At 44.8% G+C, this 13,643-nt stretch overlaps 1 protein-coding gene across 1 annotated transcript; it reads left to right on the forward strand.

The window, feature by feature from the left end:
* Window positions 1–1,138: 1,138 nt before the first annotated feature.
* LOC311031979 (serine/threonine-protein kinase 38-like) lies at window positions 1,139–9,838 on the forward strand. The gene is made up of 14 exons (XM_084038578.1): window positions 1,139–1,438; window positions 3,890–4,029; window positions 4,222–4,273; window positions 4,362–4,484; window positions 4,570–4,653; window positions 4,728–4,851; window positions 5,218–5,372; window positions 5,456–5,558; window positions 5,702–5,763; window positions 5,851–5,968; window positions 6,096–6,219; window positions 6,292–6,387; window positions 6,554–6,645; window positions 6,789–9,838. Exons 2-14 carry the CDS (start codon window positions 3,902–3,904, stop codon window positions 6,911–6,913), a joined length of 1,386 nt encoding a protein of 461 aa, XP_083894704.1. The 5' UTR covers window positions 1,139–1,438; window positions 3,890–3,901; the 3' UTR covers window positions 6,914–9,838.
* The last annotated feature ends 3,805 nt before the right edge of the window (window positions 9,839–13,643 follow it).

The raw sequence follows: 13,643 nt of genomic DNA on the forward strand, positions 1-13,643 counted from the left end.
TAACGCAGCTCAACACGGCTGAGTGGTCAGACAGTTTATAGCCCAAAAATCTAAATATAGGCGCTGTGTCACAGCGCAGTGTGCCTCATTGATGCCAGAAATATAGAAACAGCCTTGTGTGCTGGACGCCACACCCTGAGGTGTTAGCAGGGTGCACCCTCCTCTGCATGTCGACATCACGGCTCCTAAAAGCCAAGTCAACACAAGGAGACTGATGGCAGAGAACAGCAGCACCTCAACTGCTGTGTTTTATTGTTGGTGTTGTTTATTGTCGGTGCAGTAATTAGGGTTTCTTCTCTACTGTTCTCTGCCCTAAAGGCACGAGTGATCAAGGGAATAGAATATTCCAGATGTGAATGTGTTTCAAGGGGCAATGTTTGAAGCCAGAAACATATACTGCAGTGCCGCATTTGTATTTATTACATATTTTTGGCCAAACAAGCAGGAAATATTCCATCAGAGTTCACAGATCTTGGCAGAAATAACTCTAAAAATATTCCCAGAATGTAGCCGGGGCCTATCTGTCTGTGGCACCACTCTTACTATCATAATTCTTTTTTTTAAATATATTTTATTTATGGGTATATGTATTAAAAAGTAGTGCCATAAAATGTTTATGGGAATAGATTACAGGCTTTTATTGGTATATTAGTGATATGTTACTGTAAATCCTCCCCATATCTTTTTATATCTTGATCAACTATAGCAATAAAATAAAAACCGCAATTTGTAGTCTTGATTGCAAAATGACCTTTTAGTGACCTTAGATACCCTCTTGTAGTTCATTTGGTATTTTGCTATTTATGCATAAATAAAAGTATTATTTCACAGTGTTGTTTGTGTAATATAATTCTAAAGTAATGTAAGAATAATAACATGTTATTAGTATTTATTTGCAGTAAGCACAACCGTTAAAATTACGTAACAAAGCTTACAACTGCTGCTACACTACAGTCTTTTATAGCTGTAAAACCCTGCTAGCAGTTTAGCGCTTCCCATTGGCTGACGCACACGTCACTCATCTGCATGTCGCGCCCGTGATTGGCCGGTGGAAACTACGGCTCCTGTGATTGGTCAGCACCGACGTCAATCAAACCGCTCTGCGCCGTTGCGTGGCCGCAGAGCGTCTTGATGACGACGGGCTCCCAGGAAGAAGCCGCGCCGCTTATTTCGTATATTTTTTTTAACAGCGATAGAGACGGACAGATTACAACCGAAGAATTAATTTGACAGAATTTCCTTTTTTTATAGCTTCGCCGTCTACGTCACGGCACCTTTGTTGTGATGCAGCCTGGTAATAAGTTCCTGTAAGAGGCGGGCCAACAACTGCCTTCAACTGCCTAAATATTTAGGCAGTAAAAACAACGTTTTTCTGACATTTCTCGTATATCGTGGGGTGGCGGCAAGCCAGGGGTTGACTCTGGAGCAGGACACGGAGGTGAGTGACCGACGTCCCCGCACACGAGCCTCGTTATACGGTGTAAATGTCGGGTTTTTTATTTTTTTATCGCGGCACCTGCCAGACATAGCGGACTACTAGCTTAGCTAACAACACAGCAGCACACCGACACCGTGTTTATACTGGCTAGCATCGTATTGTTACGACATGTTGTAATTTAAAATATATGTATGTTATCTAGTGTCATGTTTAACGTGGCTGGCAGGGAAAGGACGTTTCGATTAAAGCGTTTTCCTGCATCCAAGCAGGTGAACATCTGCATCTGTGTAGGTGTAATTCATTACATTAAAATCAATCACGTTTAACATACACAAACATCTGGAAATATTTTTAAGATTTATGATTATTTTTTACAATTATGAAGCATTTTCTGGAGTATATATTACTACCAGAAAAACATGTATATGTAAAGAATATATAGCCATTTGACATATAAAATCATATTGCCTAATGTTATGGATTTTACTGAATAATTGATTAATTAAAAGAAATAGCCGCCATTATTTAAATGTTATGGTGACTTTACAAAAAACAAAAATGGTTGTTTGATATAAACCCAAAGTTTGAGACAAATTGTTATTTTTGTTGTAGGTGTGTGTGTGTGTGTGTGTGTGTGTGTGTGTGTGTCTGTGTGTGTGTCTGTGTGTGTGTGTGTGTGTGTGTGTGTGTGTGTGTGTGTGTGTGTGTGTGTGTGTGTGTGTGTGTGTGTGTGTGTGTGTGGTGTGTGGTGTGTGGTGTGTGTGTGTGTGTGTTTGTGCGTGTGTGTGTGTGTGTGTGTGTGTCTCTCTCAGCGTCATGACTGAGTCCTTTCATTCAGGACGTAAAGGGTTTCCTGTCCGGTCCCTTACAGTACTTGAAGGGTGGAGTGTGTAACGTGTGTATTTCCATACACACATTCAGGGCTGATCCTTGTCAACAGTCTTAGTAAAACACCATTTCAGCTTTAAAACCACGTATTGTCCATTGTGGCCAATGTATTTGTATATTGTAGGGTTTTTTGTCCTGGGAGATTTGTCCCCGTCTCCTGTTTTAGGCTTCCTTTAGTATCCAAACAAACTTCTATGATGCCTTCCTTATAAGTGCCTGAGCCTTGTTTGTTTAGTGAGGGGGGGCGGGCTGGATCTGGATCTGGATAACCTCAAGCCAAGCTGCATCCCTTCAGACTCATCATAAGGCTTTTCATTTTCCACCCAAAACAAGAATGTCACACGTCCTTAAATAGTCCAAAAATATGAGTTATTTATTATTTTACTTTCTGGTGCTTTCAGTCACCATCAAGTCATCATGTTGGAGAGAAAGCATCCTTACGATGGATATCTCTGAATCTATCTCATCGGATCAATAGCACTGCAGGTTATTTCTTGTATTTGTTTTTAAGGTGAACTGACCCTTTAAGTATGCATCAAAATCTGCACATCAGCCCCGTTCCACACTCAAATCTACACTTTGCTGTGTTTGCCGGTGTCCCTTTTGTTTTCCAGCTAATCCCAGCAGTCTGCAGCAGTTTTCAAGTGATTTTACTCAGGAAGTGTCGGGATTGTTGGGGGCGGGGCTAGACAAAAACATGGCTGCTATCTCTGGGCTGCAGGTCTGTGTTTTTGTCAAGCCCATTCCTAACTGTCTGATGGCTAAGCGTTGAAATATTTCAATGACGCACACACACACACACACACACACACACACACACACACACACACCCCTTCTTCCTCTTTACCACTATTGTGTAATGTGTTTTAAATACGCCCATGTGGATGAATATCAAACTCATTCACCTTGGTTTTGATTCAGACAACCTACTATGTTTCTTCTACGATGTGTGATGGTTTTCATTCCACCCACACGAGAGAAAGTAGTTCCTTTTCATGCAGCCGAGTGTGAATAAGGAGTGAAGTGTGTTTGTTCTTGAAGAAGCGTGACGGGTCTCCTCAGGTGATCCTTCCTCGTCACTTTGACGTTATCACAGATGAGTAGAGATGTGGAGGAATGCGTACGGAGAAGGAACTGTGGAGATTACACTGATGAGTTCCTGGAATGAGACCCTGCAGACCGTGAGACTCCCAGCACATGATTGCCCTGGTCTGGTCTGGAGGGGGGAGGGGGGGGTCACAAGAGTATTTTAGTACCGGGGATCCGACTCCTGTCAGGGATCCCATCCAGCGCTGCACTCTACCTTGTTACGGTTGTATTAATATTTCTGGAGGGCAGATAACCAGAGTTTGAAAGAGTGAGACACTGAAATTGCATCATGGGAAGTGTAGGAGTCAGCATTTTTGGAGGTTGATACACACTCATTATTTTCTTTAATCTATTGCTTGTAATTCTCCTGTGATGTTGGACTCGTTCATTAAATCTGAGTTGTTGTTTCCTGTGGTGAGAAGCAGCGACGGGGCCGATGATGATGATGATGATGTTTTTAATATTATCTTACAGGAAAGTGTGGCCATGACGGGGGAGACTGCGGCTGCCCTGCCCATGAGCAACCACACCAGAGAGAGGGTGACGGTGGCCAAGCTGACGCTGGAGAACTTCTACAGCACTCTGCTGACTCAGCACGAGGAGCGCGAGATGAGGTGACCCTGCCCATGATGATGATGTCACAGAAATACTGACACACTAAATATGATTTACACAAAAATCACCTGTTTTTTTATTTAATGAATTGTATTTTAGCTCATGTTTAGGACACTTTAAATACAGTAGAGTACAAAGTTTTTGCTGTATTTGTGTATATTTTCATGGTATTTAATTAATTGTGTCTGCAGGCAGAAGAAGCTGGAGAAGGCCATGGATGAAGAGGGTCTGCCGGATGAGGAGGTACAGCTTTGTCCTCTCGTTAACACACCTTCTCTGTTTGCTCTTCCCCTTCGACCTCTGACCTTCAGATGACTCTCTGTGTTTGCAGAAAGTGATGCGGCGCTCGCAGCACGCCCGCAAGGAGACGGAGTTCCTACGACTGAAGAGGACGCGGCTCGGCTTGGACGACTTCGAGTCCCTGAAGGTCATCGGACGAGGGGCTTTCGGAGAGGTACGAAGACGAGCGTGGGAAAAAAGCTCCATTTGAGTTGTGTGTGGAAATGTGTGCGTGGATGGTGACACGGTTTCTCCTTCAGGTCCGTCTGGTGCAGAAAAAAGACACGGGGCACATTTACGCCATGAAGATTTTGAGGAAAGCCGACATGCTGGAGAAAGAACAGGTAACGTGTATAAGGATGTTAACGTGTTGTTGCTCATATCGTAGGCGTCTTTCACTGAACGCTGCCCCCTGCAGGTCGCACACATCCGGGCGGAGAGGGATATTCTGGTGGAGGCGGATGGAGCCTGGGTGGTCAAGATGTTCTACAGCTTCCAGGACAAGAGGAACCTCTACCTCATCATGGAGTTCCTGCCCGGAGGTTTGTGCTGATGATTTGTTTAACCCTCGAGGTCAAAGTTCAATTTATTAACGTAGCTTTGCCTCAGAGGGCTTTAAAATCTGTACAACATACGAGGAAAAACTCCCGGGATAATCGTAAATATCGTGATGAGCGACTTGGAAAAAGAGTCTAAAGGATGCAAACATACATTTTTTATTTATTCATCCTCTTTTTATGCTCATGATTCATGATCCTCTTATTTCAGATGATTTCATTGTTTTTCACTAAAAAGGATGTTTATATAAAGACGTGTCTATTATCTTTGATGTAATAATAATATTAGTTTCCTAACTAAATGTAAAGTGAAAAATGTAAAGTTTTTTTTTGTCGTGGCCTTGTTGCTAGGCGACATGATGACCCTGCTGATGAAGAAGGACACCCTCTCCGAAGAGGCCACCCAGTTCTACATCGCGGAGACGGTTCTGGCCATCGACTCCATCCACCAGCTGGGCTTCATCCACAGAGACATCAAACCCGACAACCTGCTGCTGGACTCCAGGGTGAGACCTCGAGGGACCGGCACGGTTCAGGTGAAAGCGTACAAGCGAGGTGAGGGTGACGCCGTGTTTTCATTCCCTCGCAGGGACACGTGAAGCTGTCTGATTTCGGCCTGTGTACGGGACTGAAGAAGGCTCATCGCACTGAATTCTACAGGAACCTGACGCACAACCCGCCCAGTGATTTCTGTGAGTCCACAACAAAACCCCCAAAATGAATGAAACCAGGTCCGAACCCGGATGCATATTAATGTGAACTGTAACGAGGAACATCCACAACATTGTCAGAGCAAAAAAAAAACCTGTATTTTCTGTATCTTGCTTCTCTGCAGCCTTCCAGAACATGAACTCCAAGAGGAAAGCAGAAACCTGGAAGAAGAACCGGAGGCAGCTGGTCAGCCATTTTTTAATTCAATGAAACAAGTTCACACAAAGCTGACGTGAAACTTCTTGACTTCACCTTCTTTGTCGTGACTTTCAGGCTTATTCCACGGTGGGAACGCCGGACTACATCGCCCCGGAGGTCTTCATGCAGACGGGATACAACAAGCTGTGTGACTGGTGGTCTCTGGGCGTCATCATGTACGAGATGCTCATCGGTAAGTGTTTGTCTTGTAAGATGAGAGGTGAAGGAATAAAATCACTTGATGCATAAACTACCCTGCAGCTGTGAGTGAACGTCTGCTGGTATTAATGTGGCTCATTGTTTTTGAAACGCTCGTTCAGGTTACCCACCGTTCTGCTCGGAGACGCCACAGGAGACGTACAGGAAGGTGATGAACTGGAAGGAAACCCTCGTCTTCCCCCCTGAAGTCCCCATCTCCGAGAGGGCCAAAGACCTGATATTAAAGTAGGTGAAGATGGATTTCTGAACACGTCGGCGTGGACACTGAATATAATAATGCCTCGTGTGTGTGTTCAGGTATTGCACCGATGCTGAGAACCGGGTCGGAGCTGTGAGTGTGGAGGAGATCAAGAGTCATCAGTTCTTTGAGTCGGTGGACTGGGAACACATCAGGTACACAAACATCACTGTGGATCGCTGAATCAGGGCAGAACATTATCATTTACATCCATCAATGAGTTAAAAAAACCAACAAAACACATGAACTCGATCAGTCAACGAGGCGATCAGAAATCTGGAGGTTTTAAGGCCATCCATCTGAGATTCTTTGCCTCCGCAGGGAGCGGCCGGCAGCCATCTCTATTGAGATCAAGAGCATCGACGACACCTCCAACTTTGACGACTTCCCAGAGTCGGACATCCTTCAGCCAGGTTGGTGACATCACCTGCTAGCCTCGTTAGGGAAACACATTCAGACGGAGCACATTTTATCATGGCTTCTCATTTACATGATGTGGCACCCTCTAGTGGTAAAACATAATATCACCTCCGTTTTGTTGTGTGTTCATCCACAGCCAATGCAACGGAGCCCGACTTCAAATCGAAGGACTGGGTGTTCCTGAACTACACGTACAAGCGCTTCGAGGGTCTGACTCAGCGAGGAACCATCCCCACCTACATGAAGGCAGGGAAGGCCTGACGCCCCCTGGTGGAGAAGAAGAAGAAGAAGAATAAACAGACGTTTACGGACACAGGGTCGGGCCGCGGAGCCCCGCTGGTGCTGAAGGCTGTCGGCCTCTCGGTATAAATTTAACCCTCATCACAAGTTATTTAGGTCTTGCTCAGCCGCCGCAAGAACGCCAAGAGCTCAGACGTTAAGGAGCGTTACCGCATTACCTCGGTTGTTTATATATATATATATTATCATATTCATGTGCCGTCTTTAGCCATAGCTCTCAGGCCAGCTCACTAACTAGGACACTAAATCGGCATATCTGCATGTTCGGCAGCATAGTGCTCCTGGAGAGGACCTTTTTCTTTTTAACTGGCCCCAAATGTGGGAATGAGGATCGAGTACAAATCGCTGCTTCGACATCTTCACAGTTTCTACACGGCAGGCTAAATCAGCTAACATCGTTTCTAACCCCACTTGTCCTCGACATTTAAAGGAAAGTTCCAGCATGATTTTAAGGGTTTTCATGCACTTCCTGCTTTGTTTGTTTATAGTTCCTTTCACTAACAAAGATGGCGTCCATTTAAAAGTGTAAAAAGTTCAACTTCACCATCAGCTTTCCTGTTGGCTGTTAGCATTAAATGCTAGTGGATCCCAATGGAAACTCAGTTAGCATCATATGCCTGAGGTTTACTAGACACGTTTCCAGAGGGACCGCCGTGACATTCGGTCCCAGAATTCATCAGGTCAAAGTTTGTTTTATGGTTTATGACCAAATATCGCTAAACGACATTCCCATCAGCACCAGCTGTACGAGAGCTAATTAACAAACGCTGCATACACTAAACTACGATAGGCAATATGGAAAACATTAATCAACATGTTAGCAGTGTTCTGGAAGAGGTGTGACAATCCATTTATAAATACAAAGGGAAACTATGGAAAACTATTCATTTTAATAGTCCTCTAATATTTAGTCGTTTTAGACATCCGAATCCTGCTGGAACCCTCCTTTAACTCGCCGCCGACGGGAGCAACTCGTTGCCAGGGAGACGTGTGAACGCAGATTGCATTGTGCGCTCGGCATCCGTTGCCCACACACACACACACACACACACGCCAAACGAGTGCTATAGTAATTGATATTTCCCTGATTTTAATTCTAATGAGCCAGAAGGAGACGGATGAAACGTGGAAATAAAAGTGCCTTTTTTAAATAGCTGATAAATATTCAACGGGATTTATCAGAAGGTATAACCTGCTATTAGGAATAATAAAAACGGTTTGAAGGAGAGAGAACGGGAAACATGATGAACAGAAATCTCTGATGTTTATTGTGTCTGCAGAGTAATAAAACGTGTGTGAAGCGATTAAAGTGATAGAAAAAGGCAGCGTAGAAAAGTCCTCTAGGTTAGATAAAGCAAAGGGAGGCTCATAAAAACAATGCATCAAGGCAAACAATGAGCAACGTGTCTGTCATGAAACGAAATAATAGATTAGTGGATATCTTTCACGTGTTTAGTCTTTTAGCTTCCTGAAATGTAATTTTTTAAAAATGCATTTAATGATTTTTTTTCGCCCTCATCCTAAAAAACAAAACAAATAGTCTTCCTCAACGAACCGAACCATTTAACCTTCATGCCGTCGGCTCAGAGCGCTAAACATAGTGACCAAAGAACTGCGATCATCGCGTCGTGATCTGTAGCTGTCGCTTACTGCACTTAACTTAAAACTACCTTGTTTTGAATAAAACACCTTTTCAGAGAGCTAAAGATGAATATGGAAGTAGTTTCTATTCCCACACTTGTCAGAAAGTGAGCGGGCGGAGACGGTTAAGTGTCAAAACTAAATGTACATAAAGGTGGGATAACACCGAGGGCTTGAATCCCATGTCAAACTGATCGTGGTGCTACTTCTGAGGAAATGATGAAGTGAGAGGTCTGGTCTTTCTAGTCTGCTACAAACGGCCACACACACTCCACAGCTACTGATGTGTGGATCATTATTTATTGTGTTTCATGTTTGTTGATGAAGAGGACGTTTTTATGATATCGAGTTTAAACTTGGTTTTCATATCGGCTGGCTTCCCCAGAACGTAAAGGGCACTCCGGTGGTTTAGTGTTGATCTGAGCTGGTTTTTAGTCCGTAGTCTGGCCTAAACTGCAAACTGTTCTGTGTCCGTTTGTTGTTGGTTGCTATGGTGACAACACACGACAAGTGGGGCCCATAAAGTGTTGGTTGCCGTGGCAGCTTGTCCTTCTCTGGAGCAGCAGAGAGTGAGGCGGAGAGACCATTAGACCCAGTTAGGCTCATCCTATGTAACCGGTGTAGCATGAAAGCACGGTGGAATCGGTGGGCTAGCTAACTAGCCAGCTGTTGAGCTAGTTTTACAGACTACACCATGCTTTCATGCTACATCGATTACAGAAAATTAGCCGTGTGTGTGTGTGTGTGTGTGTGTGTGTGTGTGTGTGTGTGTGTGTGTGTGTGTGTGTGTGTGTGTGTGTGTGTGTGTGTGTGTGTGTGTGTGTGTGTGTGTGTGTGTGTGTGTGTGTGTGTGTGTGTGTGTGTGTGTGTGTGTGCTGGTTTTTGTCCCCATAATAACAATCTAAATGGATCATTCTAACTCCTGAATACAAATCAAAGTCTGCCAGAAGACATGGTCCTGCTGGGAGGACAGATGCATGATGGGTAGTGTCCAGTCTAGTACACACTGGGAAAGCCAAACTGCTGAAGCGTCCGGTTTCACAGCCAAACTAGTGTGTTTGAGTGCGACCGCTCGTAGATTCTCTTTTTTTTTTGTTGTGAGGTGATGTGTGTGACCTTGTTCAATGTCAAAACTCATGTTCTGTGTTGTTTATAGAGACATTTCTATTTTTTCCCCTTGAAAACAGATGGAAAAAGGAGGGTAAATAGAGTTTCCGGTGCCCGTACAAAGCTAGATATACTATAGACTTGAATTCCACGACTGTGTCACTTTATCTGAAGGGAGCCCGAATGTGACTTCATTTCTGTGCGAGGTCGAGAAGAGTTCAGGAAAAACGTTTTCTCCCTCGTCACAAGTTCATCTCTGACGGCCCAAACCAGCTCACTGAATCACCGTTGGTGTTGTTAATCAGATCAGTGTCGCGTAACGTTTCACCACTGATGTGTAGAGAAGTCACTGCCCTCACTCGGAGAGCAGGAGGAGGAAAAAAGTATTTTGTTTGAGGAAAAGCAGTCGACACAAACCTGAAGGATAAAAGCAGATTAAAGGATCTGGTTTTCAGATTTAAGTGGCCTCAGAAACCTCAGCGCCCCCGTGACTTATATAATATAATCCCCCCCTCGTTAAAGGCGAGAATTCAAGTCTGGAGATTCCCTTGTGAAACGGTTTAGATGTAAAGCCTCCAGCGGCCGGGACTGTGTTGTGAGGTATTTTTGTGTACATATTGTCGTAGACACTTGGAAGGAAACCGTCTGCGGAGTGAGGGAGGAGATGCTCATTAATATATTCGTTCACGTTGATGAGTTTTTATGTTGGTAAAATGCTAAAAAAATATTAAAATCAAACACTTAAAAAGTCTCTGTTGTTTGTTGGGGGTGCAGGTGGGTCTTAACGCTCTTAGAACACATTTTGAAAATGTTAATTGAACCATATTTTTCAGCATATTATAAGAAATGTTTGATAGCAAATTATTCTCAGTCCCAAACTCACTTAAATCACGTGATCTGATTATGAACCGCAGAAGGAATTAGTTGGTTTGTTGTTGCTGTGTGTTAGTTCCACCACTAGGGGGAGCTCTTGCTACACAGCAGCGCAGCGGGATCTTATGAATGGGCTGTGAGTCACACAGCTGTACGAGGTGGAGGTGAAAACCATTTTAACAGGTTGGTTGATCAGTTATAATATTTAAAATAAATGATCCTTAAATTAACTTCAAATACTTGCAGGTAAAGCAAGTATATTTTAAATATATTTTTGAGCTACTTATAATTGGAAATCTGTGTTTACGTAGCAGTTTTACTTGTAAATGTTTCCTTACTGTGTGATGTTTGGCTTTATTTGTTTTTGTCAAGAAATCAAAACAAGATAACAGTTTCTCTTAATACCCCAAACCCCGATTTAAGGAAACCGGGTTTCTGGTTCACAATGAAAAATCAGGTTACTGCTGAAAGCCGACAACAACCAGGTTACTCAAACGCACCTCATGCAGAGTTGACCCCAATGTTATCATGACCTCAAAGTCATTACCCCGATATTTACCCCCCCCTCCCAAAAACAAAGAAGAATACTTCTACTATTTCTGTAGCTACATGATTTTATTTTTTCACTATATATTATATTATATTATAGTATAGTATATTATATATGTAATTTGAAAGTTTAAGATGGAGAGATGGATGGATGACCCATGTCCAGATGTTTTGTAAGAAAGCGTCGGCTAAATGCCCTAAATGTAAATGTAAAGCACAGTATTAACCTCTGGAGAGGAGAGCCTGGGCCCAGAAAGTCACAAGTAGGGCCCAGAAAGTCACAAGTAGGGCCCAGAAAGTCACAAGTAGGGCCCAGAAAGTCACAAGTAGGACCCAGAAGGTCACAGGTAGGGCCCAGAAAGTCACAAGTAGGACCCAGAAGGTCACAGGTAGGGCCCAGAAAGTCACAAGTAGGGCCCAGAAGGCCACAAGTAGGGCCCAGAAGGTCACAAGTAGGGCCCAGAAGGTCACAGGTAGGGCCCAGAAGGCTTGGGGTAGGGCCCAGAAGGTCCCAAGTAGGGCCCAGAAGATCACAGGTAGGGCCCAGAAGGCTTGGGGTAGGGCCCAGAAGGCTTGGGATAGGGCCCAGAAAGTCACAAGTAGGGCCCAGAAGATCACAGGTAGGGCCCAGAAGGCTTGGGGTAGGGCCCAGAAGGTCCCAAGTAGGGCCCAGAAGGCTTGGGATAGGGCCCAGAAGGTCCCAAGTAGGGCCCAGAAGGCTACAGGTAGGGCCCAGAAGGTCACAGGTAGGGCCCAGAAGGTCACAGGTAGGATCCAGAAGGTCACAGGTAGGGCCCAGAATGTCACAGGTAGGGCCCAGAAGGTTACAGGTAGGGCCCAGAAGGTCCCAAGTAGGGCCCAGAAGGCTTGGGGTAGGGCCCAGAAGGTCCCAAGTAGGGCCCAGAAGGCTTGGGAAAGGGCCCAGAAGGTCCCAAGTAGGGCCCAGAAGGCTACAGGTAGGGCCCAGAAGGTCACAGGTAGGGCCCAGAAGGTCACAGGTAGGATCCAGAAGGTCACAGGTAGGGCCCAGAAGGTCACAGGTAGGGCCCAGAAGGTTACAGGTAGGGCCCAGAAGGCCACAGGTAGGGCCCAGAAGGTCACAGGTAGGGCCCAGAAGGCCACAGGTAGGGCCCAGAAGGTCACAGGTAGGGCCCAGAAGGCTTGGGGTAGGGCCCAGAAGGTCCCAAGTAGGGCCCAGAAAGTCACAGGTAGGGCCCAGAAGGTTACAGGTAGGGCCCAGAAGGTCACAGGTAGGGCCCAGAAGGTCCCAAGTAGGGCCCAGAAAGTCACAGGTAGGGCCCAGAAGGTCACAGGTAGGGCCCAGAAGGTTACAGGTAGGGCCCAGAAGGTCACAGGTAGGGCCCAGAAGGCCCCACAAATAAGTATTCACACCTGGAGTTTTTAATGGAGCCCAAGCTGCTGAAACAGACTCATTTACACCCAGTACTGCTGTGTTAAATGGGGGTGGAAGGAAAGCTCCGCTGTGATAACAGAGCGGGGTTTCCTCTTCATGGACATAAAGTGATATCATGGCTAAATAGACTTTATATGTCATCATATCGGTTACTCTGACTTAAACATCCCGGCCGTGTCTCCTGTTTCCGGGTTGCTGTACGGGCTCGGGGACGCCGTGGCTACTTTCTCCGCTACATAAACGGGCTTTAAAGGGGTTACCAAGCCAACCGCCGCCACGTGACCGCGCCGTTATATAATATATAGGTCAACACGTTTCTCTTTGGCACGTGTGGCTTTCTGTCTTACGTAAAGTCTCGTGCAAACTTCTCGAATTACACTATGTAGGTGAGGGCCGAAGATCGTCGAGCCGCGAGGTGACGTGTCACCCGGAGATGTATTTGGGCGCCGGAATGTGTGTTTTGTTTAGTCGTGTTTGTTGTGTTTTAGTCGTTTTTACCACACATGCTTTTTGTGTTTGAGATATTTTTATTATAATACAAACAAGATGACAACGTTATTGTGTTCAAATATTTAGTAGGTAGTCTTTTCTCAAAGAACCAGGCCACGTATAAAAGGTCTGGACTACATGTGTTTTTCTGATAATATGATATACAATAAGGAAAACAAGTTTAACATTAATGCAAGATTGTGATGAACGTGATGACCATTAACAGTATTGTAGATACTTTGACATCATGTATGAAAGAAGTCCATGTAGATATGTAAAAACCTTTTCTGAAGTAGAGGATGTAACTTTTATATATAATTGAAGTTTTATTTTGTGTGTAAGGACACGAGTTCTTATTTATTTCATGTTTATTTCATGGTTCTGTGTATGTCAGGTTGATAATACACTGGGAAATAATGACAGAGTGAAACCTCCTGTTTCTGGAGGGTGGGGAAGATGAGGAGGGGGGGGGGGGGGGGTCACATCTGTGACGTCCGCTGTGAACTTTATGTCGATGCATCAAAATATGTATCACCGGAAGAACCAAACCCGGCACCGGCACCGGTCTGGGCTGTAAATCCGGCTCTGGTCCGGGTCAGCTGTGTCACAAGTCTCATC

This window comes from Eutrigla gurnardus (genome assembly GCF_963514095.1).
Source record: "Eutrigla gurnardus genome assembly, chromosome: 21".
NCBI classification, from domain to species: domain Eukaryota; kingdom Metazoa; phylum Chordata; class Actinopteri; order Perciformes; family Triglidae; genus Eutrigla; species Eutrigla gurnardus.